A 25,857-nucleotide genomic window follows, 5' to 3' on the forward strand; every position below is an offset into this window, starting at 1 on the left:
ATAAAAATCATGTACTGCCGATTTATGTAGTGTTACTGCAGGCTGAAAGAAAAAAAACGATATTTCCACTCTATATTTAATCAATTTTATTGTAGCAACTAGGATCAGCTTAGTGCTCCTGGGAGTTTCCATTTGTGTCAATTCAGGTAACCTCTGTGGACAAAGCCCTTCCTCTAATCTCTTAACCCTAACCCGCAGATTTTTCTCCTGCACGTGTGTAAGTAGAAACAAAGATTCTCATCCTGCGTCTCTTCAAGCTCAAATGTATTACTCATCAAGAAAGGCTATTTGGACGGCATGCAGTTACTCTTCACTTCCTATCTCTAAGCTAAGCTATTGTTTTAGTTATTAAAAATAACTTAAAACAAATAAATAATAATACTGATGGTTATGTATGAATATAGAGCCATATGTATTAATTTCAGTCTTTTTTTTATTAATGGCTAAAAACGTCTCATGGGAGCTTTAATATATTCAAAATGTTTGCTTCATTTTGTCTGTCCACATGATAAACACGTTTATCAGGGAAAAGCTAGCTTAACAAAATCAGACCTACCAGTAACTTAACTGGTTAAATCACATGTTGTATCTCATTTGTTTGGATTTAATCTGTAAACCATAAACTACAAGTTAAAGTTTTACAGAGGGGGTTAAGTGCCAGGTCATGTCCGAGTCACTTTCTTGTTAAACAACTCACCAACCCCCTTTCAGAAAGTCAGACTTCTGAAACTATCATTAAACTAATCATTCACTGACAGTTATTCTGTTGCTCAATCATAATCGTGGTTAAAATGAGGAGTGTTGCATTGTGGGAGTGTTAGCAAAAAGAAGGGAAACAAATGTTGATCTCTTATCGTCTTACAGAGATGTTATTGTCAAAGCAGGTGGAGGGTCCTTTTCGATAGCGCGCCACAGCCACTTCTTCACATGGATTATCCTCCAAGACTGAAAATTCACTCCACTAAGGAAAACTGAAAAACCCCTTTCCCGTTGTTTATTCTTTTTTTCTTTTTGCAATGTTTCATCCCCGCCCACAAAATGATCCTCACACATTCCCTGAGTAAGTAAAAGACGGCTAATTGTTCACGACGTTGTGACTAAAATGACCTTGAAATGAACATGAAACATCTGTGTTTCCACGAGTACTGTGATATATAGACAGAATCCAGCGATTATAGAGGGTGTCTTTTCCCTCTGCCAGCTGGTGAACAAAGTGAACAAGGATACACTCCTCCTCCTCTTGGGAAAGCTTCTCTATTTCACAGGTGTTGCATGGCAGCTTCTCTGCCACCACGAACAGCAAGTTGGTGTTGTTTATCCTCTTGGCGTGAATCAGCCTGCAGAGAGAGAGAGAGAGAGAGAGAGAGAGAGAGAGAGAGAGAGAGAGAGACACACAGCCCAGTCAACAACCCCCCTGCTCGCTTACATCACAGTCTCATTTGCTAATGGATCAGTGAGATTCATGAGACGGTCTTATGAGGCTCATTTAGCCCATGATATGACCGTTTCATTAAGGCTGAGACGCTTTAATCATCAGCAGAGTTTATTAGCTCCAACAGAAAGATGAATCTGTCTCGCTAACAGTGCCTCTATCACAGCACAGCTTTTTGTGGTGTGTGTGTGTGTGTGTGTGTGCGTGTGTGTGTGTGTGTATTTTATGGTGTGTACAGACCTGGAGCAGTTGCCACAGTCTTGCAGGATGTTGTAGGAGTTGCTGAGATTACTTAAGTAGTACTGGGTCTGGATCATTACACAACTCCGCTCTTTGGAGTCGAATCCTTCTGCATCCACCTCGTCTGCAGCGTCAGCAGAGCACAAAGACATCCCAGATACACTTGTCAGTTCCATAGATTAATGACATGGGATTTTTTAAAATGGGAATACAAAGATGTATGTTGATGGAAAAACTGTACAACTTATCTCCTTTAAAGTTTCTGTACATGTTTTATGTAAACAAATTGGGCACTCAAGCTGGAAAAGGGCTCTCTCGTGATATAAAGTGTACAATTAAGACATTATATGTAAGGCACTTAGATGGTGCCGAGTCTGTCCCTTGGGGGGGTTTGCCAAGGTCAGAAGTTGGTGAAACCCCCCCAATGTAAATGTTACACAAGTCCAGTTTCTAGAGGGACTGCAACTTATTTTGTTATAGCTCAACTGTATTTGATTAGATAGAACAGATATTAACATTTAAGAAATATAAAAATTGTATTGCACTAAATGTTGAGGTTCACATTTTTTGGGGCTTTCTATGCCTTTGATGACAGGAGGGGACAGTGGACAGAGTGGGAATCAGGGATGATGAGAGTGGGGGATGCAGAGGGTGAGAGTCAAATCTGGGGCAGCTGCTTGGATGGCCTTGATGGTCAAGTTAACATTTCTGAATTGAACATGTCCTGTTTGTACCCACCTGTGACGAACCAACTGTGATAAGCAAGTCCATACATGAACTGTTGGAATATGGACCTGTGGAGAAAGAGGTGCTCAGTAACAAGTTTGAATTGATCGACTTCTGCTGATCTGCTTCTCATGTTGTAAACAGGACTCTCACCATGCAGCTGCAGACGTCCACCAAGCGATGTTCACGAAATCTGCAATAGTCGGCTGTAGAAACAGATGGAAGAGAATGATGTGAGTGAAATTTTAAAGCCACGTTGATATTTCAATAAAACAGTCTCTCTGTACAACATTTACTCAGCACACTACAGTCTTGTCCTCTCAAGTGTTCAATTTGATGTCCTCACCACAAAGACTCCTCTGGGTGCAGCTCCTGCCTCACTGTTCGGAAACCGCTCGCACACAGACTGGTAGTCAAATGACTGCTTGCGGTTGTAGAAGGAGTTGTTGTAGAGAGCGTACATCAAGTAGGGGTCGACATCACTGAAGAACATCCCCACCTGTGCAGAATAAGACACACTGGTCAAGCTGAGTGTCGAGACTAACATGACACCGAGGTCAGTGCCGATAAGGGTTTATGTATTATCTTGACCTTGTTCCAGTCATCCTTCTGATTTGACATGATCAGGAATCCACCATCGTCTATTAAATAGCAGAGGAGATCCTGCAAACAGAAGCACAGAATGAGCACAGAGTGGAGTAGAGTAGACGGCGCTGACTACAGAAGCTGGTTTTCAGAAATCCTTACATCACTGTTGGCTTCACAGTCCATTTCACAGCCCCGGTTAGGTCCACACTGTCACAAAGAACAAAACAAAGTAAGCAAGCAAACCCCCTCCATACACTGATGAAGACTTTAAGCTTTTAAATATAATAGTTTGTTTTTGTAACCTGGTTTGAGCCCTGACGGTTGTCTGTGTGGTTACTGGCAAGAATCTTAAACTTATCTGTCCATGCTTCAAGGTCAAGTTTCACTCCAACCACTGAGAGAGAAAAAAAGATTCAGATACAAAATGCAAAAATCAAAAGACAGATGCACCTGAAAAGACCTGAATAGATGCAGGGCTCAGACAAAACAGCAAAGCGGCAATCAATACAAACACAGACGTGTAATTATCTGCGCCTTGCTCTGAAACATCTGATTTAATATCTATCATCTTCAGGTTTTTTTTTTTTTACTCCACCTGCAGGTTTGATGGTCTTCCCTCCCACTGTGATCTCCACCGCTGTGCTGACCAGAATTCCTATGGTGTCGTTCTCTGGGTTCAGCAGCTCGTCCCTGGCTTTAAGAGGGAAACAAATAACAGAAATAAGCCAGAAGGGGGGTTGGAAACAAACAGAGAGACAGAACACATTACGAGGCCCAGTGTGAGATAAACAACCCGCATCATTCACCTGTTCGATAAGGCGCTCGAAAGATGTAGCCCTTGTTGTCGAGGCTGCGGCGGTAATAGCTGGCATTAAACGGCTCAGGATCTTCCTCCCAGCTTTCTGAAGCCCTGAGATTTAAGAACAGAGACACTGGAGCTGTAAATCTTTGACTCCTGCTAACCTGTTTATTTATGGATGGTTTTAAGTCTTAACACTTTACTACTTTAAAAGACAAAAGTGCCAAACATAAACACAACTACAGAGCAGCTGCAGCACCCCTGCAGACACACGGCCTTCATCAGGAGAGCACTTACTTGTTTGGAAACACTCTAGTTACACCTCCATCTGTTGCTGCAAACACGGCCAGAAAGCCGTATCTAAATGTTAGATGAAAAGAGAGACAGAAATGAAATGTTGATCTTTTGCAGAGTCAATCAGCAAGCATGAAACTCCTTTAGTACCGGCTCATCGTACTCACGTATTCAAGTCTTTGTTCTTCCACACTTTCTCGACCAGCTGCCGGATGATCCCGGTGTCCAGAATCAGGTTGTGAAGAAGCAAATTATCACCTAAAAGTGTTTGGATCAAGATGACCATTAAGAGTATAAAAAAACATTTACATATGTTAGAATATCAGACACACGCTGAATCTTGAAGCAGTCAAGCAATAGAAATAAATAAATGAGGAGCACCGAGAGAATTTTAAAACGTCACTCGATCTAATTTTGTCCTAAATTAATCCACAGATAAAACACTTGTGACTTTATTGAATATTAACACAAAGGATTTTTGACCAAGTTGCTGAATACATACATTTTTGCCCATTTGAACCCTTACTGTTATCATTAATCAAATCTAACATTACATCAGTCACAACAGATAATAATCCCAGTGATCAGTCATGTTTGGAGATGTTCTCCTCCCTAAAAAATAAATAAAAGATTTTACCTTTAAAATGCCATGTGTCTGTGCTTCTCTACAACGTTATTACTATCATCAAATCCAGAGAAAAGACTCCACGTTCCACTTATACTTTGTGCTCTGCCTTTAGATGTGTATCTACAAATGGGTCACTGGGGCTTTTTTTTTTAAAGGAAGATCATTTTAAGACTATCAATCGATCAAACAATTGCTCAATCAATCAACCCTTATTTGTAGAGCACTTTTCAACAGGGTTGCACAACATTGGAATTTTGCAAACACTCTCACAGGCCAATTCTTTTTCCCGCTCATGTTTACTGAGGGCTGATACTGACAAATTAATGTTTTTCTCCGAGTCTATTGAGTACTTAAATTATTGTTGTTATTAACAAGTTCTCTTCATGTGATGGCCCGCAGGCAGATGCAGCCAAATACTGTCGTGCTTCTCAAAATGTACACTGAGGTAAAGACTCAATCTCATGATACATAAATACAGAACAAAAGCTACAAGAGACACTTTTAATTTTAAAAGTACAGCTAGATCTCCTGGATAGTCAACGGCTTGCGTCACATCTGTGTTATGAAACTAACATCTGATGTGCTTCTCTTATCCGCAGAAATGTTTAAATGGGGACAGTTAAAGTGTTCGTTTCAAAAGTCTTGATTGGTTATTGAATTAGACTGACACATTTACATTTGGATTCCAATGTACAACTGCTTTCACACCAGTAGTTTTAACATATATACTAAATGAAAGATAATTGATAACATAGAGACATAAACAGATCAAATAGTGAAGCTCAGTTTAAGGCCACACAAACATAGTGAGTAGGGAGTTGTGAATATTAACAGCATAGGTGCAGAAATGTAAATAATACCTCCAGTCCAAACAAGGACATCTAATCTATCCATCCTAAATTAACTAACTTTCAGTCACTTCATAAGGTAACTTTGTGTGTGTGTGCATTCTGACACTCACATTGTTTGGAGTCTGGTGTCACCTTCTCCATGAGAGCGATGAAGTTGAGCAGGAACTCCGTGTTGTTGTTGGATAGTTCCAGATCATTACAGTACTCCCTGAAAGCAGACAAGACATCTCAACTCAGACCAAAATATATTTTAAAAAAAAGCTTGTCTATGCAACATTTACACTCTGCCTAGTTTTACCCTTAAAAGGACGACACAAACCACAACACGAGGATGCATGAATACACTTTCAACACATGTGCAGCATGCATGGCATGAGGCAGAAGTTCCACTATGCTGAGTTGCAATCGGTTCAAGCAAAACATGAACTGCAGAGCAGAGCAGCACCATAAAGAGTGATTTTTAAGAGTGAGCTTCAGGATTCAGGTTGCAGCTAGTTAACAAAACAGCACATGCAAACAGGATTTTAGTCTGTTTTTCATAAATAATAAGGCTACTTTTTTTCAGTTTTACAGCTTTTGATGGATTCTTACAGTATGTTAACATTTCACTATTAAACCATTAACCCCTTATATGTGTCAGATAAAAGTCCCACAAAAGCAGCATGCAAAGGAGGTTTGTTAAAGCTGGAATATTTTGTCCAGAGGATAACTTTATGAAGGGAATGGGTAAATACAAAAAAGTAAAATAATGAGCTTATGATGAATTTTGATCTTTTCCTCAAATGTATACTGGTATGAGTTCACACACATCTCAAAATAAAAAAAGACAACAAATTAATGAAAGCAAACCACATTCACGGTGCAACGCAATGGTTCAAGAAAGCAGAAAGATAATAGAAAATGTGTGGAGCCAAAATAATAACCCCCAATGTCAAGTATTTAAAGCACTGAAAGAGACACCAAACAAACTGAGCACCAACGACAGCAAGCAGTCACACACACAGGGCTACCTGGGAGCAATGAATACATGTCCTTCAGACTCAAAACTGTTTGGCAGCAGTGATTCAAAATCTGCAACAGAAAGGGGAAGATTATCCGGGAAGAGCAGTGGGCAGAGCAGTGGGGGATTGTGGGTAAACAGCAGCTGTTCTTCAGAGGTGTGGGGACGCAGGAGGGAGTTTACCATAGCAACACTGAGGTATCATGGAAACACTAGCGTTAGCCAATATGGTGCCTAAAAATAGAACCTGACTCTGAATAGATGACTGCTTTAATTTCACAAGCACTCACGCCTTCTTTTTTTTATTGTAGTTTTTTTTTTTGTCAGCAAATGTATTCCGGTTGATTTGATTTCAATCTAATATTTTTGGATGTCTGAGAACTGACTTGCAGGACGTGACGTGTCAGGAAGTAAGTTCTCAGACAGATTCAAAACAATGAGTGCTGTTGGATCAGGCAGGCATCAACATGGCCAACTATTGCAGGGTGGGTGGGTGGAGGTCCTGATGGAAGTGGTCACCCCTCAGACTGGCAGGGGAGACGGCGTAGTGAGACACATAATGTGCGGAAATGCATTGCATTGTGAAGGGCATGTTGAAAGGGCAACTTCATTTAATCTCTCACAGACAAAACAGCACAAAATATGAACCAGCGTTGAAGCCTCAACAGGTGAGTCTGCGATGGATCTGACACGTTATTTTCTCCTCATGTCATAAACCATTCACTACGTACTGAACAGGAATGGAATGTTTTAAGTTTACAGCTTAAATAGAGTGCCCAGGTAGTTTTCCGCCCACAATGCCGTGCACATCCGGGGTCAGGTTTACTGAGGGAGCGTTGGGCCGTGCCCCTGGCCGTCTGAGGGGTGAGGAGGGAGGGAGACAAGCTGATGGAGACAGGTAGTACAGAGGGACGACACAGGAATCAGGCGCCGCGCCCGAGTGGCACCCTGACACCTGACTGCGTGGGAGGACCTGGGCGGGCAGGGAACAGCTCAGCCCTTAAGGGTCAGTTTTCAGGCCGCAGCGTCTCCAGCTGGAGACGAGATGCTTCTGCAGCTAACATTTAGGTGTTTATTTAAATATGGAAATCAATAAAATATAGCTCTGTCTAAATATTTAGACCTGGTATAATCCTCTTTACTCTACTGCAAATAATTCATGAAATAAACATTATATGCCAGTGCTGTTATATTATAACAGTTCTGGTCAAACATTTAAAGTCACTATTTTAGATTATTGCTTATTCTTCCTACATTATGGACATTTGTACAGGAAACAGAACTATTTGACTTTTACCTGAACTAGATAGAGCATAAATACAAGGGAGTTATTTATTTAATTGAATGACTACTTTAAACATTTATTAACTAATGACACTGTAAGAAAAAGACAGAAAGAAAGACAGAGAGGATAAAAGATGTAGAGAAAGAGGTATGAAGAAGAGAGATAAATATGATGAAAGAAAAACAGACAGAGAGAAAGATTAAGAAAGACGACACGACCAATTTGGAGCCATCAACAGAAGGAAAAGGATTAGGAGGAGAGAAGATAAAAGACACGTCTTAACAGGGAACACAGATTTTGTTTTCCTTGTAGGTGTTTTTGTTGTTGTATTTTTGTTTTCTGGAGCAGCAGTTATGTGGGGGAGGAGAGGGTGAGGCTTGGGGGGGGGGGGGGGACCAGAGGAGGAGCCATTGTGAGAGATGTGGGATCTGAGCTGCAGCGAGAGGGTGAAGAGGAAAAGGAGGAGGGATAAAAGGAGGAAGAGGAAAAAGAGGAAAAAAGGGAAGGAAGTCCTGAAGGCAAGACTGACAGGAAACAGAGGCAAGCAGGCTGGGACAGGTGAGGGGGTAGGAGGGGGGGCAGCAGGTAGAGGTTAAGGACAAGAGGGGAGGGAAGGAGGCAGCGGTGGGGAGTAGGAAGTAAAGGAAGGGAACGTGGACCAATATGGAGTATACTTGCCCTTGGTGTATGACACTGTGTGGATCCATCAGAGAAGGAGTGAGCAAGAAAAGAAACAGGGGATCGGGTGGGAAGGAGGGGATCACAGACAATATTTTATTCAATTACTGTTTGAATAAAAATATTGTTTTCTTGAAAGAAAGAAACCAATTTAAGTCAAACAAGACAAGAGAGAAAAAAAAGAAATGACGAGCAAACATCCTTTTTGCAAGAGCAAACGAGGAAACAGAAAAAAGAAAGTATAAAGAGAAAAACCGAAGAAAGGAAAAAAAACATTAAAGACAAAAAACAGTAACTGTGAGAGTCAAAGAAAGATAAATCAAATGAAACGGAAAAAGAGAGGAGTAACAGGGTCTGGACAAAAAAAGGAATGAGAGAGACAACAAGTGTCCCCGTTCAGACCCACAAAAATCCAAACTCCCACATTTGAAAAGGCCTCATCCCGGGCCGTGTGGGAGTTTCAACACTGAATGATTCCAAAGCCGAGAAACAACTTACATAATGAGACAAGTACAAAAAAACAAAGTAAATAAATAAGACACATAGAAGGAAAATTCCCAAACTCAAAGAACTCATCAGAAGGAGTGAAAAGCATGCATGTTTTCACAGTAGTCTAGAACATCAAATACTGTAAACACAGATGCTTCAGAATCATTACTTTGGTGGAGAAGAGGCGAGAGCATTTGGCAAAAAAAATAATAGCACAGGAGTCTGCATTATTTTCACCTGAGTCACACAGTAAAACCACAGCTTTCACCTTTCTGTCAGTTCAGTTTTTTTTTCTTCAGCCAGTGTGAAGAAAAAACATCACCGTTTTTACAGCACAGTATGAAGACAGGAGGGAACATGGGGCAGTAGAGGAGTCGGGGGACTCGGGTAAGATCCTGCCTATCAAAGAGCGTAGAGAGGGGGGGGGGGGGGGGGGGGGTGGGAGGAGGAGGAGGAGGAGGGGGGGGGGGGGGGCAGGAGACTCTGCTCTGAGGCTCCTTACGATGATGTTGTAGTACCCAGGACTGGATATAAGATCATTAAGTCATATTTGGAGATAGAGAGGAGGAGAAAGTGGAAAGAGAGAGACGAGAAGAGAAGGAGAGAGACAGAGAGTGAAGGATGCTGGGTATTCCCGGGTACTTACACTGCACCTGGAGGATCTGGTCACTCAGGTTGGCCTTGATGTGGTTCTCACTATATGTGGGTAGTACCAACCCTAGACTGAGGTGACGGGGCAGAAAATCAGGAACATGTTATGAATGGACGAACACACAAAGACGGGCACGCTCACCTAAAGACGCAACTGTTACATAGCTTCCTCTATTAACGGCTGTCAACTCAAGAACACATCTCGCACGGAAATAAACTTAATCCCAGACTTCAAATCTTTCAAGGTCAAGTGCTAGCTGAGAGCAAACCAGGGCTGTTCACATTTGACCTCATTGTATTGTAAATTTCACACTCATGTTGGTGTAAAGAATGAATGTATTGTTTCATTAAGGTGTGAGTAGTTTATGGTCTCTTCATATGTGGAGTATTGTGGGGTTATGATATAGAATGCTGTGTGTTTCTAGCACTGTATATAAATGTGACACTATAGACAAGAGTTGAAAATGGCAAAAGCTTTAAACTCTTTCCGTGAAAACATTCCATATGTAGAGGAAGATAGGTGCAATCTGCCGCAGTGACATCCTACATCCATCTGTGGTCACCTGTTGACAATCTCTATAAACAAACATCTGCATAAGTGCAGCTATAAAAACAAACTCCTCTCTGTAGGTCAGGGTACATATGAAGTTGCTTGTCAGACTGTGAAGGATGGCGGTGGACAGAAAAAGGAAGTCCTTTATCGCTAACCTCTGGCTACACTAGAAGCCCAGAAAAGTGGGCGGTCGCTCCCTGAGACTATAACGTCACCTGACAGATTCCAAGATCACTCCTGGCATTATTGTCAGGAGGCAATAATTCAAAAAGCACAATTTCATCTGCAAAGGGATGTTAACAGGACAACTCCTGGTGTGTAAATACGGATACAAACAATGAAAGTCCTCAATACATGGGCTGTGAACCCTTATGGGCTCATGTCATAGGGGGTAAGTCAAACAAGGATACATTACAAACAACTGTTCCAAATCAAAGTGTCAAATCAGTTCACCAAATATTGTGTTGCACGTGTGGCATCTTAGTTTGACCTACTTCTGTTTTGTGCCACCAAATATTTACTCTTTTATCAATGTAGAAATTAAACATAGAGGGAAATAGAAATAGATGTTCCGTCTTTAATCTGTGTTGCCATACCGAGCTTAAATACAACACAGTAAGAGGATTAATTGGATCAGATGGAAAATCAGGCTGTAACAGCATCAGGCTCAGACTGAAGCACAGTTACAGTCGACTACATTATAAAAACCATAAAGCTTTGAAGAAATATCAGATGAGCATCATTTTATGAGCAAAGAGAGTCCCATGTTCTGCCTTTAACTCCTCTGTGTTGCATACATGACAGAGAAGATCTTTGAGTGCCAGACTGGAGTCAGACTTGTCTGTCATGTCGAGCACTGGAACTTCCCTTTGAGTTCAATGTTAATAGAATTGTGCAAAGAAAGCCTCACATGGACTCAGCCAGGACCAGGCACGTTGCCAGCAGATGTAATAAAAAACACGTATCAGACATTTGGAGGACTATTGAATATCATAAACAGTAATTTGCAAAAGTGTTGCCTGCAGGAAATGTCATTATGATGCAACCTCAAATGTTCAACCAAGTTTTGAGATGAATAAACGATGCAATTAATTTGTGCTTGGAGTACTTTTGAAGATATTTATGAGAGAAGAAAAATGGCTCTCTAATTCGGGTGATTCAGATGAATTACTTTGGAAGGCAAATGAGCGGGTAGCCTTTATTCGCTGAGAGGTTAAGTCTATTTTAAATGTGTGATAACGATGGCTTCGGTTAACAAACGCTGCTGGTTTGATGAGGAGTACCACTCAAACTGTAAAAACTAATGCTTGTGACTCGGACAGGAAGAAGCAAAAGTATCAAAGTTGGACTCACAGGTTTCAAGAAGCAGTCTTTTGCTCTGAGGTCAGGTGATGTGTGTTTCGATTTCAAACATACCTGTAATCTGTTCCATCCACAGGCGTCCATGTGTATGTCCGCACAGCCTCGTCGATGTATCTCTGTTAAAAAAAAAAGTCTGTTTTGTAACCCTGTCACATCCTCAGCGCACACCTCTTACCGGAACTGGAGGAAAACAACAGATCCTGAACATACTGAGTGAGTCAGATTCATGACAACACCATCCAGGACGGTGCCACTTTGGATCATGATTGAGTCTCATATATTGATGACTTGCCTCATCAACTGACTTAATGAGCGTCCTTATTTTCTTTTGCCCTGATTCTCTATCAATCATCTGCCGACGGATCTGAACAGAGAGAGAAGAGGAGAGATGCAGCGTGAGAAGGCATTCGGTTCTGTAAACTAGAGAAAAATGTGAAAATAAATCATTTAATGAAACATAATATTGAATAAACCAGTTGATCGTAATGATGATGTTTTTAAAGAGCGTGTGTTTACCTTCTCCTTGTCGCTGTCCTCCAGCTCTGCATCGAGAAAGTCCAGAGTGACGGGCTCCCTGAAGTTAATGATCTTTACAGAGAAAGCAGAGGAAAGATAGAGGAGGAGGACGAGGAGGAGGGTTATTGTCATTAAGCCGCAATAACACCCAATTTAAGCTTCAAATTCAGGAGCAGGTAATCATTGGAGGCAGGGAGGGGTTCAGAGCGAGACCTACTTTGGGTCGCAGGTTTGGATGAAGCAGCACGTAGCCGTTAGGGTCAATGGCAAAGGTGTAACCATTGGCTCCAAGCTGTACAGAAAAAAAAACAAGTAAAAGGAAAATTCAGTAATACTTTATTAATACGTAAATGACATGAGAGATTTTGAGTTTACAACATGCTCACTCTGTATGTAGGGGTCTTCCTTTTGATTTCGTTAATCGCGATATCTACACCCATGACTCCCAGGATGAGCTGGTTCTGTTGGAAGAACATATAAGGTCATTGTTAGCCTTTTATCCACAAACACACTGGCATTACTCTGTGGTGACATTACTGAGAGCATCTCCTTTCCATCTTTGATTTATCACTAGCGGTGCGATCTGATTAGTCCTTATTTTCACAGTGTATCTTAAATTGAGTCTGTTTGCAGCAGCACCACTTCTTTAAGCTAGGGTGATAAGCTCAGAGCATAAATACTTTGCTCATGGATACTGACGGCTGGACTGCGTCTGTGCTCTTGGGATGATAAAAGCTACAGATGTGATGTCTGCTGTCACCTCAGGGGGGAGGTGTTGCCTTGAAGAGCACAGCTGGGTGGACAACATTACATTATGACTGATGATGGTCAACTACAGCAAAGGAGACGCAAAATAAAACCTGACATAATCAACGTGTAGCTTTGACCATATTGTAATGAAAGCATTGTTCTTACATAATAATAAAAGGAACGACTCATTAATACAAAGAGCGAGCTGGGGCATGAGTCATGCTGTACGCTGTGTAGGTGAGCTATTTTAGGTTCCAGATCTTGTACTGTAGTGTTGATTTTACCTGAGAGCTCATAGTATCCGCAGTGAGGTTGAAGACAGGCATTGTCCCGGTGATGACGAGCCCCAAACCCTTAAAAAAACACATTTAATAATAAACCCTTAAAAAAACCCATTTATTTAATAAAAAGATCTTTGCATAGTTCATGCTTAAATACCCAAATACACCAAAACGCGTTCCGGCCACAATATTAGCTCAAACTTATTTTTTTAGCAAATAAAGTGAAAATGTAAACATGAAGAAGTGTGACACTACAAATCCTAATAGCATTTTATCAATAGGAATTCATAACAGTGACAAAATCCTAAAACTGATACTATCAAAAAAAAAGTGCAGCAAATAGAAGAGGATATATCTTGAATTTGACAAAATATCAGGTATGAAGTTAATAATAGAGCTAGTCCATTTGAAGACAGAATATTTGCATTAATTCCAATCTATAAAGAAGTATTCCTGCAAAGATCTCTCTGTTTTAGATCATATCTAGTCTTTCGATTTTAAGCCAAGAAAGCAAAACATAAAAGACATAACCTCCAACTGAAAAAGCTTTTATACTATTTTCTGACACTTTATATGCCAAATATTAATCTAATAATTAGATATAAATAGAGTAGAAAATGAATTCTCAGATTTAATTTGATGAAAAATCATTAACTTATTCCCTCACGTAAATACATTAACAAAATTAGAACGTTGTTTTAATCTGCATGAGACATGTATAGAAGTAATATCACTGTTACTATCAGAGTCAATAACTCATTTATCTGATTTTAGTTTCTCTCTCACCAGAGCATCCTGGTAGACGTTTGTCCATTGCACCTGCTTGGCTCTAGGCCCAGCCAGGACCATGGGACGACCCAGCACATCTAGGTATTCCTGCAGCAGCAAAAAAAAAACACACACACACACATTAAACACACATTATCAAACAGACGTTTATAGTGGTTATCATGTACGGTCATTAAAAGCAGAGGGCTGGAAGAGCCTTTCAACATTCATCTGTCATAAAACTATAAGACCCTGACCGGCCTCCTCTTTGTCACCACATAAACCAGTGGGCCACCAGCAGCAGCATCACAGTCCTGCCGAGCCATAAAGCCTCGAGTCCTGAGACACTCAGGGCCGTTTTTCATCATTATGAAGGAGCTATTAAAAACACATTAGGGGTGTCAATGGCACGACGTGCAAACAGGCCGTTCTCCCAGAGGCTCTGCTGTCATCCCCAGCACTGTGAGAATATCCAACAGCGATGGTGAATAGAGGTGAGAGGTTAAGTTTACGAGTAATACATCATATTCATTATATTTTCTGGTCTCCAGAGAAAACCTCGCACCAACAGCTGAGATGTCTTTTTTTTTTGTAAACAACCTATTGATCCTCGTCGATTTGGAGATGGAGTGTAATTGGTAAAATGACTGAGTGATTGACCTCATGACATATGAGGCACGGGACAATCACAATGTCAGTGTGTTATTATGAGGACGGCTGAATTAATCTCTCATTTCAGTTTGCATGATTCTACATAAAGACAAACTTCAGATTTCTCCTCAGTTTTTTTAATCGGTTTTTGATGTGTCATAACTTTAATATGTATCAAAACATTACATTTAAATGTAAAACCGGGATCAAGGGAAATGCAGCAGCTCTCTCGGGGTAACATGTTAATTTAAAAAATATGACTCATTCACACATGTGGACATATTTCCATCCGTTTTAGCAGAGAAGAGGGAAACGTTATTGTAAGGTTCTGACCCTTGTGTCTATCCTCATTCCACAAAAGGCTCGGTATAAGCACACAGCTATTTCAGTGTAATGCTTTTGACCGTTTGTTTTTCATCGCCTGAACAGTGAGGTGCTGACAGGCGTAACCTATTCTATTATTAGCTCAATAAAAGTCAGGTTTAACGCGCCACAGGGAGATATTCCATCAGGACAATGACAGCTAGACCTTTTCACAGGATATAGGGGGAATTTTCCGCCTGGCTGGAACAATCTAGGAAATATAAAAAGTCAGCAACCGGAGATATGTTGTCCAAGGCAACCAGAGCCGTATAGACTCCAGCAGCATCCCTGAGCATTGATTAAATGGTATTATCTTCCTACAAAACTACAATCACAAAGAGTAAACTCACTACTCTGATGTCTCTGAAGACAAACATCCTCAACTCAACTTTATTTATATAGCACTTTAAACACAACATAGTTGATCCAAAGTGCTGAACATCCTAACTTAAGCCTGGTACAGTTGCTCCACTGAGACCCTAAAGAAATACATCACTACCACAGTGAAGTAGAAAAACAACATTTTCGTTCCAATTTTCCCCCAAAAACTACTCTACATCGTTATCCTGATAAAAGCATTCACAACAAACAAATCCCAAAGGTCTGATTGTGTCATTAAAGATTATGAAATAAAACAAGCAATGCTTTCTTACTCAGCATGCGACACTTGTTCCATGGGATGAAGGTTAATGGCTAGGCTCACACCGATTGTCGCAGTTGAATAAAGCTCAAGCTAGCTATCAGCTCTCCTCAGATTCATTGGTACAAATTAATTTGGGGAAAAAATGCTTTATTTTGAATTCAGAAGAAACATGTTGCAAACACAGGTATTGTGTAAAATGTTAACAGCAGTAAGTAGGATAGAAACTTGAAAGTTGTTTACTTATTGAACTTCATATCATAATCGCAGTATTTAACAATGTAATGCACATGGCACATTTTTCTCATATCCCACAGGTCTATGCTCCACACTGCTGACACCATGTGCATTGTGACACCAGACGGTTTGAATTATAATATTTTAGCCATCTGAGCTGCTTCTGTATCTTAGGATGTTGTCATCTTAGTCAAGTGAGTCTTTGTGATGAGTGTGTGATGTTAAGGGCAGAGTGTGATTAAATAATGTGTCCTCTGGGCCTACACACACACACACTCACACACACACACACTCACACACACACACGCCACGCGCGCGCGCGCGCACGCACGCACGCACGCACGCACACACACACACACACACACACACACACACACACACACACACACACACACACACACACACACACACACACACACAGAGCTGAAGTCACCCACCTTCAGAAAACCTATTAGAGTAAGTGGCAGTTCTCAGAATATAAATATGCCAGAGTTAATAGAACAGCTGACAATATATTCTGGGGGCCTGATCGCTCACCACGGCTGAGGGGGGGGAGGAGGAAGAGGTGATAGGGGAGGAGAGAGGGACAGAGAGAGGAGGGGGTGTGCAGTAGGCCCCACCACTGCCCTGCAATCGAGTCAATTTCTACAGCTGGAATGAGGTTTTCCCAAGGGCGTTATGGAGCTCGTAGTGCCTCAAGCATTGTGGGGGGCGGCAGGACCCTGGGCATGTGAGGAACCCAAAAGGTGTGTGTGTGTGATACAAAGAGCCAAAGAAAGAGAAAATAAGAAGATGTGAAGACGGCCTGCACAATTTGAGAAAAATATGCTATGTGCTGTAACATTGCTCATTATTGCAATAACTACATGAAGTGTAATAAATAAACAAATGTAAAAGAAAGTATTCTAACTAACTTTTACATCTATCTGTGTTCTTCATGTTTTATACAATACCTGTGGTTGTAACATGTCACTCCTGAATTGGAAAAAAATTCAAAAAGCATTTTGTTCACCTCTAAGTTGGCATAAATTAATCTAAAGGGAGCTCATACAGTAGCTAGCTTGAACTTCGCTTGACTGCTTCTTTAAATCAAACAGGTAAAATGTGCACATGCCGAGTGAGAAAGCATTACTGCTATACATCAAATTATGTTTCATATATATCACATTAGATTCAGACTTTTGTGACGTGTTGACTGGCCCTGCTCATTTTGTTAAATTTGATGTAATTATGTAAAGTGATTTACTTTACAGCTCTAATGTGAAGGGCTTTTTGTCTAAGAGAGACCACTTAGGTTTTGTTTTTTTTCGCACTCCATGCCAAACTCTGTCACTGTCTGAAGTCTTCTAGCTGTGTCCTTTGCTGTCCCTTTACATTTACCTAAAAGCAAATCTATAATCTGTATAATTTAAATCAAAGCAAGAGAACAAAGAAGGGACGATATTCTTGCTTAAAATGTCAGTGCTTAGTTGATTCACAAGGGTGTGTTTAGAAGCTTGTACACACTCCATATATCTTACCTGCGTGTTGATTCTGATGGCACCAATCGATGGAATTTCAAAGTAGTAACCTGCAGATGAAGAGGAGAGAATCAATACACTATTCCAACAGAAATCTGCTGCATTGTTGTGCCTGCATGTGTCATATTCTGTCCACATTTTCCAGCGTTAAGCCGCCTCTGTGTGGACTAAAACGATCCATTTGTAGATTGGACTCTAATCTCCTCCATGTTATTAGGTACATGTAATGCCATCATCTCAAAGTGATGATGCGGCAGCATGCGGGCATGACAGAGCTCGTGGGCATTGACCTCTCCACACTTGTGGTTGTGCTGTAGGATGTAAATGTGGAGGCTCATTGGGAATGCTGAGCCCCGGGTGCTGCTGCTGCTGATTAGGAATGTAGGAGAGTGACCGACTGGGTCAATAATGGCGCCGCTCCCCGAGTTATTAAAGCCATGAGTGTTTATACAAAGGGCTGCAGATGGAGACGGCATCACCAGAATGTTAAAAGGCCAAGATGACTCTCATTATTTTGATACATTATGCACTTTGCCACACTGGTTTGTGTCGAGATTCGCCTCGTCTTTCTCATTTGTCCACACACACTCGTCTCTTCACACACAATCTATTGTTCACACACATGCGGGGCAAAGCTATTTGTCATAGTTTTTTTCAGCGCTGTAGTTTGTCCCTGCGCGTTTGGCAGCGTGCCGGAGAGGTGGCATCTGTTTGTTTGTAGGGCAAAGCTCGGGCGAGAGGTGGTGAGGGGGGTTGGGGGGAAACACAGGTGGTAGCAAAAAATTAAGATCTTAGCGTTGATCTAATGTGTGGTGTGCAGGTTAACAACAGGGGTCTTCTGTGTGAGGGGCAATTAGGCATTCAAATCAATAACATATTTTCTTTCCAAACTCTCTTACATAATGCCTCTCAGTTCAGTTTTCCTTAAATACCATCCTCTGATTGATGAAGTCATTTAGGACTGGTTTGAGGAACAAAACACCTGAAAATAAGATGCAATTTTCCTAAGATTTAAATATAATAAATGTATTGAATTTGAAATATACCAAGACTAATTTTTACTAAATTGTTTTTCAGTGTGCTAATCGTTGTGTAGAGTATATGCTGTATGAAGTAAGGGTACATATTTTCCTCTAATGTAGTAACTCTCTAATTCATATAAACGTTTCTTATGAAGATTTATGTCATGTTTATGTATAAACTTTAATATGTTTCCTAATGAACTTGTTCAACACATTTCACATTCAATTTGATTTTTTTCATTGTAAATGACCATCGTGTGTTCAGGGGATATTTCAGTTCTGGTTTAGGATTATAAACAGCACTTTCAGAATGTATTAGGATCACCACTGCAGTATATCATATTTGCTGCTTTTATCCTCCGTTTCACCTTTTTTTTTTTTCTTTTGAAGATAACTCTGTCCTCTTTTTGGATTTTGTCTGAGTGTCTGAGAGCATGGAGAAATGTTTGCATTGTCCTCAGAGTCACAGAGAGGTTATTGTCTTCTTAAGATCGCAGTCAACCTCAAGAGAGACAACAGCGAGCATCTCAAAGTGTTTGTGCTTTTGTGTGAGTGTGTGTGTGTGTGTTGCTGCTGTTTGTCTAATGTGTGTTTGTCACGGGTGAAGGGTTAGGGCCTGTGGAAGTGTCAGGGAGCTGGTTCTGTTGGAGCAAGATACCAAAGAGTAATAAGTAGTGAAGATATGAGAGGACAGCTCCATTGAGGTTGCTGTGTCAACACTATTGTCTTATGTTGGCATAGGCTTTAGTAGTATGGTAATCACTACAGTTGTGAACAGCAAAGAGCATGTTGGCACAGAGGCGTAATCCAGGACTTTCCTGGGTCTGACAGGGAGATGGTATGGTAATCATCCTGCTACAGACTCCTCCTGCTAATTAATAACAACTTCTGGGGCGATAGTTCTGAAGCACTCGGCTCTGCTGGCAGTAAGCTAATCAACTGCCGCGGTTAGACGAGGCTTCATACAGACAGCTAAAGGCCTCATAAAGGAGCAGCTTTAGATAAACTGCAACACTGAGAAACATTCATAAATCAAGCCACAGAACAGACGAAGAAGAAGCGGCTATATAAAAGTGAGCACAACAACAACAGTGTGCGTCAGGTTTGGGACTAAATGAGCTGAGTCGAGAGGAGATTTATGCAGACAAAGTAGCTGACAGGAGGAGCGGCTGAATCATGTGGGCTGTCAGACTGTCTGTCACAGGCAGGGCTGCCTGTTCTCTGGGTTATTTCAGGGAATGTGGCCGGCTTAGATAAATAAAATATCGATTTCATATCACAGTGGATGGACATCAGGAAAAATCTTAGCGATGATGCGTTTCTTATGGTGCAGGCTGGTTTTAATATTTCATTTTGTTGTAATACCAAGCTAACAAGCTGGGTTTGGCTACACTTTCAGAACTCATTTTCAAGCTTTTTTTTAGGTCTGGTGACAACAAGAAACACTGTTTGGTCACATGTTCTTTGCAACACCTGTGATCAGACCAAGCAGCGACAGGGGTCTTGTAGTAATTCTTAACATTGCTCTTGAACTGAAGATCATCAAAAAAAATGATTTTAAGGAAGATCAGTCACTCTTAAAGTTTTAACTTGTATATTTGAAATAAACATGCATAAAGGGACATCATTTTGCTCTTCAAATCAACGTAGTGTTGTGTATAAAGTGAGAGAAGTGCAATATGTCTTTTATGATTTTGTTTCATCATGGTTTTAAAGGTTGATTAAACTTAACATTTCTCACTTGAGAGTGACTTGACTTTTAGAACGGACTGCTGCACATTTTCAGTTCATTTGTCACTCTGTACTGCTGCAGTGATCTACATTATGTAAGCTGTGGTGAAAAATGTGTCCATCTTTAAAATGACTATCAGGAGCAATGATGAACAAACCACCAATCCTTAAATGAATGTACAATACACTCTACTTTCCATGCTGCCGCCAGAACCCATATTTCGTTTTCTTTATAGTTAACCTTTTAAAATATGCTTTGCCAAAAAACCTCTCATCCACTTACCTTTATTGGCACAAGCTATCCACTGCAAAGGGGTGACATCATAGTTATGCTGGCCAACGGAGAAAGTGAACACACGGACCTGGATAGACAAGAACACAAATGGAGAGAGAGAGAGAGAGAGAGAGAGGGAGAGAGAGGGAGAACAAAAACACTAATCACATGAAGGCAGGAAGAATAAAAGCAAACTTCCTGCAGAGATGAGTGCTAGAGCAATACAGTAGTCTTGAGTATGATTAGATTAGCCTTCTAGTCAACTCACAACAGTCTCTGACATAAGAGTGCAATGTAAGAGTTGTCAAACTTCAGATTTTTCCTTAACGAAAGCATCCGTTACACTGGGAAGTAAATGTCGATCAGAATAAATATCATATAGTGGGGACGTGAAATGTGGAACAGGAGGTGTCGGATTGGCAGCAAGACTGGAACAAAGACACAAACTGAGTATCTATCAGCTGTTATTTCATGGGCTCTGAAGATAAAGTGGCTAATTAGTCAGCAGGTCAGAGCTGTTAACACCAGCAGCAACACAACAAAAGTGATGGAAGAAGATGGAAAGAAAGCGAACCAGGCAGAGACAGAGAGAGGGGGAGGGAGAGAGTTGAAGAAAGGCCAAAGAGATGAATCACAGGAAGAAAAATCTGGAATCCAAAACAGCCAAAATGGAAGTGAAGCATAGTGTTGTTTTCACAGATTGTTGTGCTTGGCATATTTGTTGTAGATCGAACATGACTGTCTGTGCAATAATGAGAAAATGTTTGGTAGAAGACGGTGAGGGATGGGGTGGGGGTGTGTGGGGGGGGGGGGGCATGCATGATCTCTTGGGCTGGCAGAGCGGGTATATTCCATAGATACCAGCATGATGGGGACAGACTCACCGTTTTGTTGGGCCAGTTGTACTTCTCAAAGATGTCCTGTGCACGATCCTCCCCGCCATCTGTAAACATCATTATCATCTTATTGCAGTTGGCCCTCGGGGCACTGCTCTCCTGTGGCACATGAAAAGAGAGGAGGGAGGAGAGGAGAGCAAAAAAAAGAGAGGCAGGTTAGATAATGTGCATGAATATAAAGTGAAGGTGATTATTCTAGAGCATTCACTTAAAGCAGTGCAGCATTTTGGTAAATGTGCAAAATAAAAGGGAAAAATTATATAGTATTACATTCTATAGATTTTATCAGAACACTGGTAACTACATGGGCATGCTATGGATATGATGGCAGCTATGAGATTTAAATTAAAGAATAAGCTAATGCTCCAGTGTTTTATTGGGTATATGCAATGGTAGAGGGCTTAGACATATACTGTATGTTGCCATAACCCATGTTGTTCACATCAAGAGATAAAAAGGTACTCTAGAAAAGGGAATTGCTTCCCAGGAAATTTGTTATCATGAAGATCAACAAGTTGTCCATTTAGATCTCATTTGTGGCTGAAAAGGTCCTATGTGAAATATTATTTTCCTTTAAAAAAAAACAACAAAAAACTGTGGAAAGATGTACTCTCCTTCACTGTCCATGGAAATGTCTTCAATGTCACATATTCTACTCCTTTTCATCAAGTTAAAATAAGACTTAGAGCTCCCCAAAACATGTCTGTGAAGTTTCTTGACAAAAATCAACTCTGATCCTGTATTTTATCATGTCTATGAATCCCTCTATTTCAGCCCTGCTCAGAACAGGCTGTTTCTGTGTCTGTACCTTTAAATGCAAGTAAGCTGTGTCTGACCACGCCCCTCTCTGGAAGGGCTTGGGTGGCTTGGGCTTTCGCGCTACAAACCCAATTGTTTCTGGTGGAACGGCAGACTCAGAAGGCAGAACACACACCTAGCTATGGGAGTGTCACCCGCCTGGGGGAGGGGTTACTGCCCTTTCTGATGTCACAAAGGGAAAATCTCCAAACAGCCTGTTTAAGCACATGGTTTCTGAAAAGTGGGGCAGGTTAAGGATGGAGAGGATGGACTTTTCTCATAAATTGGGAAGTTAATAGAGAGGCAGGCACACATATTAGCGTTAGAAAAATATGGTAAAGTGTATTTTGCATAATATGTGACCTTTAAGATTGAAAATGTTATAAATAAAATGTCTGTAAGTGGTGTTTAATCCTAAAGTCCCTTGAAATGTCAAAGTTTGTGTTCTTGTTATTTATCCAAAGGTCTTCATACAAACATAGAAACAGACTGAACTTCTGGACTTCTTTCAGCCAGAAGAGTTATTTCACTTTATAGGGAGATAAGTGTGGATGCTCCATCATTGTGAATTTGGATAAAAGGGCTTTCAGACTGTAATGATCTGGAAATACTAACTGACATTACTAAAGCCAAAGAAAATACTTAACCCAGCTCTAGGGACCACACATTGACATCGTAGAAGCTGATAATGTAGGCTTCTTCTGAATGGACGATGTACTGTAGAACTTAATATTTGATTTGATTTGATTTATTTTATTGCACTTCATCTTATTTATCTGTAAGTAGAATGTATGTGTGTGTATCTGTGGATGTGTGCAATGTAAGTAGTTTTGGTCTTAGACTGTTCAATTGTTATTGTATGTTTCTTTGATGCTATGACAAGGATATAGCAATAAATATATTGGAAAACAGTGGAATTCTATTTGGACTTTAGTTCTTCATGTGCCAAACTTCACCTTTAAAATCATATCAAACATTAAGCTGTATGTTTAAATATCTGTGCATGCACATTTGTTTATGGTTGTTTTGGTTTTTCAATGCATACAGACGATTACCAAGAACATTTCAGGGTAGCTAGGAACCACATTAACATATATATGTAGTGTTACAGAGCAGTTATCTAATAAACGGTGTTGTGAGAAGAAAGGAGACAGGGATTTATCCCGGCAATCCCTTTATAATGAGGATTAATATTAGTTATTGTCCACATGATATTGTTCTCACATACTTATCTTTAAGTATTCTTTGTCTCACATTTTGTTACAGTAAACACGTGTAAGCTTTTATTCCGAGCTTTTCGTCATTTAAGCTGAGTTAGTTGACATACGTTTCCTGAATTTGAAGAATTCATTAGTAGTTTACAACATTAGCGTTTTGTCAGAAACACTTTCACAAGCATTCCAGCACAGTACGTTCATAGCCAGGCACCAGTTTTTAGCATTCAGCTGAGATACAAACCCCTTCATGCCCCCCCCCCCCCCATGCCTGCATAACGGCTGCCATTGATATGCAAGCCAGCGGCATGTCAATCTGACAAGATTCTAATAAAGATAAATAATATTGCTACAATTACATATTTTTATTGTGCTTCTGTCACCAATCATGGGCACAGACAGCGATTAAAAGTGCCTTTTTATTTCTCATTCCGCTGGCAAGGGAAGGTAGGAGGGGGGCCGGTGGAAGGGGGGCAGCTGGCACTTGGCTCGATGCCTCCGAGCCCACCAGAGGAATATAAAGTGTCTGTGGCTGATCTACTCTGGGCTGCGCTCATCAATCATCCCATCAGAGCCCATTAGGGTGGCAGCCTCTTAAAATACACAGCAGCATACGGAGCTGAGGCAGCACCTGTGTCGGGACCACGTGCACGCCTGCTGCTGACAGACGTCACCGCTGTGCTGGCTGCTGCAAACGTAAGTGTGACTCAAACACAACAGCAGTTGTTATCAGACCTATCCACCACAATGACAGAACTCTTGAAATCTCCCATACCAACCTGGACCAGGAAGTGTCATGCCTGTTCATTCTGTTTCATTAATTGGATCAGACAGTGACTCTGACACGATGTATAATAACATGCTGTAGCTACAGTACATAGTTCCAGAATATTATTGAAGCATTTCGAGGCACATAGCTCCTCAGCCACAAAAAAAACAAACAATCCAACCTGCTTTATTTGTCCCTAAAAGCGTGTTGGCTCTTACATTGAGAAGCTGTTCAAAGGCAAATGTGAATCCAGACTTGTAATCTGTGGTTCCTTTGGCTTGCATATGCATGACAGCATCCTTGAAGATCTTCTTGTTTCGAACGTTGGCTTGAACCAGAGTCCGGAAGCAAGGAACAACAGCGTCTGCCTTTTCGTTGAACTGAAAGAGAAAATACAAAGACACACATGAGCATATGGTGTATGAGTACCGGCTTTTCTGGACAAACATGAGACAAAATTAAAAGAGGAAAAACGAGTCTACTGTTAGACTGTGTTACGGTGTGTTTCTTTATCAAAGGTGTGCACATGTTTTGTAGTATGTGGCTGTGTGGAGATGTAAGGTGCCCTGCTACTCCCTTGCTGGCACCAAACACCAGTAATTACAACTTTCCATACACAGAACAGGTGCACCTGAAAGCCAGAGCAAACCACTGACAGAAACCCAGCCAAGGTAATATCACCTGTCTCATCTCATCTACCAGACTGGCCTAAAACTGTGTGTGTGTGTGTGTGTGTGGTGCATCATGGTGTATACTTTTCTTCTTGTGTGCAGGCTCTGTGAGTGATTAACGCTAGCAGTGGTGTCTGTAAGCAGGTTTCAAATGCTGTTTCTACTTGAAGGTCAACTCAAAATATAATGCTGACATTCCTAGGGCAAGATTGATATGAGACATTTATGTGCGAGGAAAAAATGACATTTTTCAATGGTTTTGTGCCATCATTAAATTGCCAACATAGAAATCCAACACAAAAGCAATCAGAGCCAAATATAAAATGTGCATCACTTCTCAATATCTGTCCTACTGAATCCATAAATGTGAGAAAGTATAACATGGTTTACACCTGCTTTCTATAATAAACCAAAAATAAGATTGTATATAAAGTTATTATGTTCAGTAATTTTTTTGGTATTATCGTCTTTTGTATTTGCAATGAATTCACCAGCAAGCTATTGTGAGCCTTCACTTTTTTTATTACAGTTGAAAATCAGATGCGTTCTCACCCAGATTACCATGCTCATTCCCTGCTCCTAGAGCTGGGATTTAGAGGCATACAGTGGCTAAGAGCAATGGATTATGAAGGATTACCGGGGGAAGTCTCCAAACAGAACCACCACACCGAGCCTGTGGATGTGTTTGTGTTTGCATGTGTGTGTGTGTGTGTGTGTGTGTGTGTTATCGGTCCTGCAATATAGGATAAAGTTAATATTTCCCTACATATTGGTCGTAATAGAAAGCATGGTAATCAGCACAGCGACAGAGAGAAAGCGTGAGACTCGAACAATCCCGCACAGCCAACAGTGATGCAGTAAAAGCAAATACATTAAAATAAGGGAAATGTAGTTTTCTACTGCAAACAAACAGTTGGGAGCCGAATGAGCTCACTGTGTCATTTACTTACTCCTGTTGAATGAATCCAACAAATTTTTCATAATTCACAGATCCTGATCTGCGGGTTTTCTACTCACCCTGGCTACATTCACATAGTCGTCATCCGACAGAGTGTCCAGCATCTCTATCACAGAGGTTTTCATCAGCTTCAGAGTGAGTCCGCTGACACTCCCACTCCTGCAGAAAGAACACAACGACGCTCAGTTTTAAGTAGACAGGTTTTTTCCAAACATTTAATTG

The 25,857-nt window shown here is 40.8% G+C and overlaps 1 protein-coding gene and 2 long non-coding RNA genes across 4 annotated transcripts in view; 2 read left to right on the forward strand and 1 right to left on the reverse strand.

Annotated features, from left to right (window-relative positions):
* The window catches only part of cacna2d2a (calcium channel, voltage-dependent, alpha 2/delta subunit 2a), a 149,291-nt gene that overhangs the window by 3,881 nt on the left and 119,553 nt on the right, over positions 1–25,857 (reverse strand). For both annotated transcript variants that reach the window (XM_061043073.1, XM_061043072.1), the window contains 28 exons: positions 25,695–25,794; positions 24,225–24,386; positions 21,214–21,324; positions 20,339–20,417; positions 17,303–17,352; positions 13,910–13,999; positions 13,127–13,195; positions 12,479–12,553; positions 12,310–12,384; positions 12,093–12,164; positions 11,869–11,940; positions 11,631–11,692; positions 9,657–9,733; positions 6,569–6,629; positions 5,669–5,766; positions 4,247–4,337; positions 4,083–4,145; positions 3,793–3,896; positions 3,582–3,680; positions 3,289–3,380; positions 3,146–3,193; positions 2,990–3,061; positions 2,745–2,897; positions 2,552–2,604; positions 2,411–2,466; positions 1,673–1,796; positions 1,228–1,337; positions 863–945 (listed from right to left, as the gene is read on the reverse strand). In XM_061043073.1, the coding sequence (XP_060899056.1) occupies positions 863–945; positions 1,228–1,337; positions 1,673–1,796; positions 2,411–2,466; positions 2,552–2,604; positions 2,745–2,897; positions 2,990–3,061; positions 3,146–3,193; positions 3,289–3,380; positions 3,582–3,680; positions 3,793–3,896; positions 4,083–4,145; positions 4,247–4,337; positions 5,669–5,766; positions 6,569–6,629; positions 9,657–9,733; positions 11,631–11,692; positions 11,869–11,940; positions 12,093–12,164; positions 12,310–12,384; positions 12,479–12,553; positions 13,127–13,195; positions 13,910–13,999; positions 17,303–17,352; positions 20,339–20,417; positions 21,214–21,324; positions 24,225–24,386; positions 25,695–25,794 (2,401 nt within the window). The remainder of the gene's footprint in view (positions 1–862; positions 946–1,227; positions 1,338–1,672; positions 1,797–2,410; positions 2,467–2,551; positions 2,605–2,744; positions 2,898–2,989; positions 3,062–3,145; positions 3,194–3,288; positions 3,381–3,581; positions 3,681–3,792; positions 3,897–4,082; positions 4,146–4,246; positions 4,338–5,668; positions 5,767–6,568; positions 6,630–9,656; positions 9,734–11,630; positions 11,693–11,868; positions 11,941–12,092; positions 12,165–12,309; positions 12,385–12,478; positions 12,554–13,126; positions 13,196–13,909; positions 14,000–17,302; positions 17,353–20,338; positions 20,418–21,213; positions 21,325–24,224; positions 24,387–25,694; positions 25,795–25,857) is intronic.
* Positions 939–3,916, forward strand: LOC132978070 (uncharacterized). The gene is made up of 3 exons (XR_009673867.1): positions 939–1,060; positions 2,543–2,631; positions 3,588–3,916. It is a non-coding gene; the product is annotated as an uncharacterized LOC132978070 (long non-coding RNA).
* Positions 6,756–12,073, forward strand: LOC132978069 (uncharacterized). The gene is made up of 3 exons (XR_009673866.1): positions 6,756–7,226; positions 11,653–11,789; positions 11,949–12,073. It is a non-coding gene; the product is annotated as an uncharacterized LOC132978069 (long non-coding RNA).

This window comes from Labrus mixtus, chromosome 7, assembly GCF_963584025.1.
Source record: "Labrus mixtus chromosome 7, fLabMix1.1, whole genome shotgun sequence".
Classification (NCBI taxonomy): domain Eukaryota; kingdom Metazoa; phylum Chordata; class Actinopteri; order Labriformes; family Labridae; genus Labrus; species Labrus mixtus.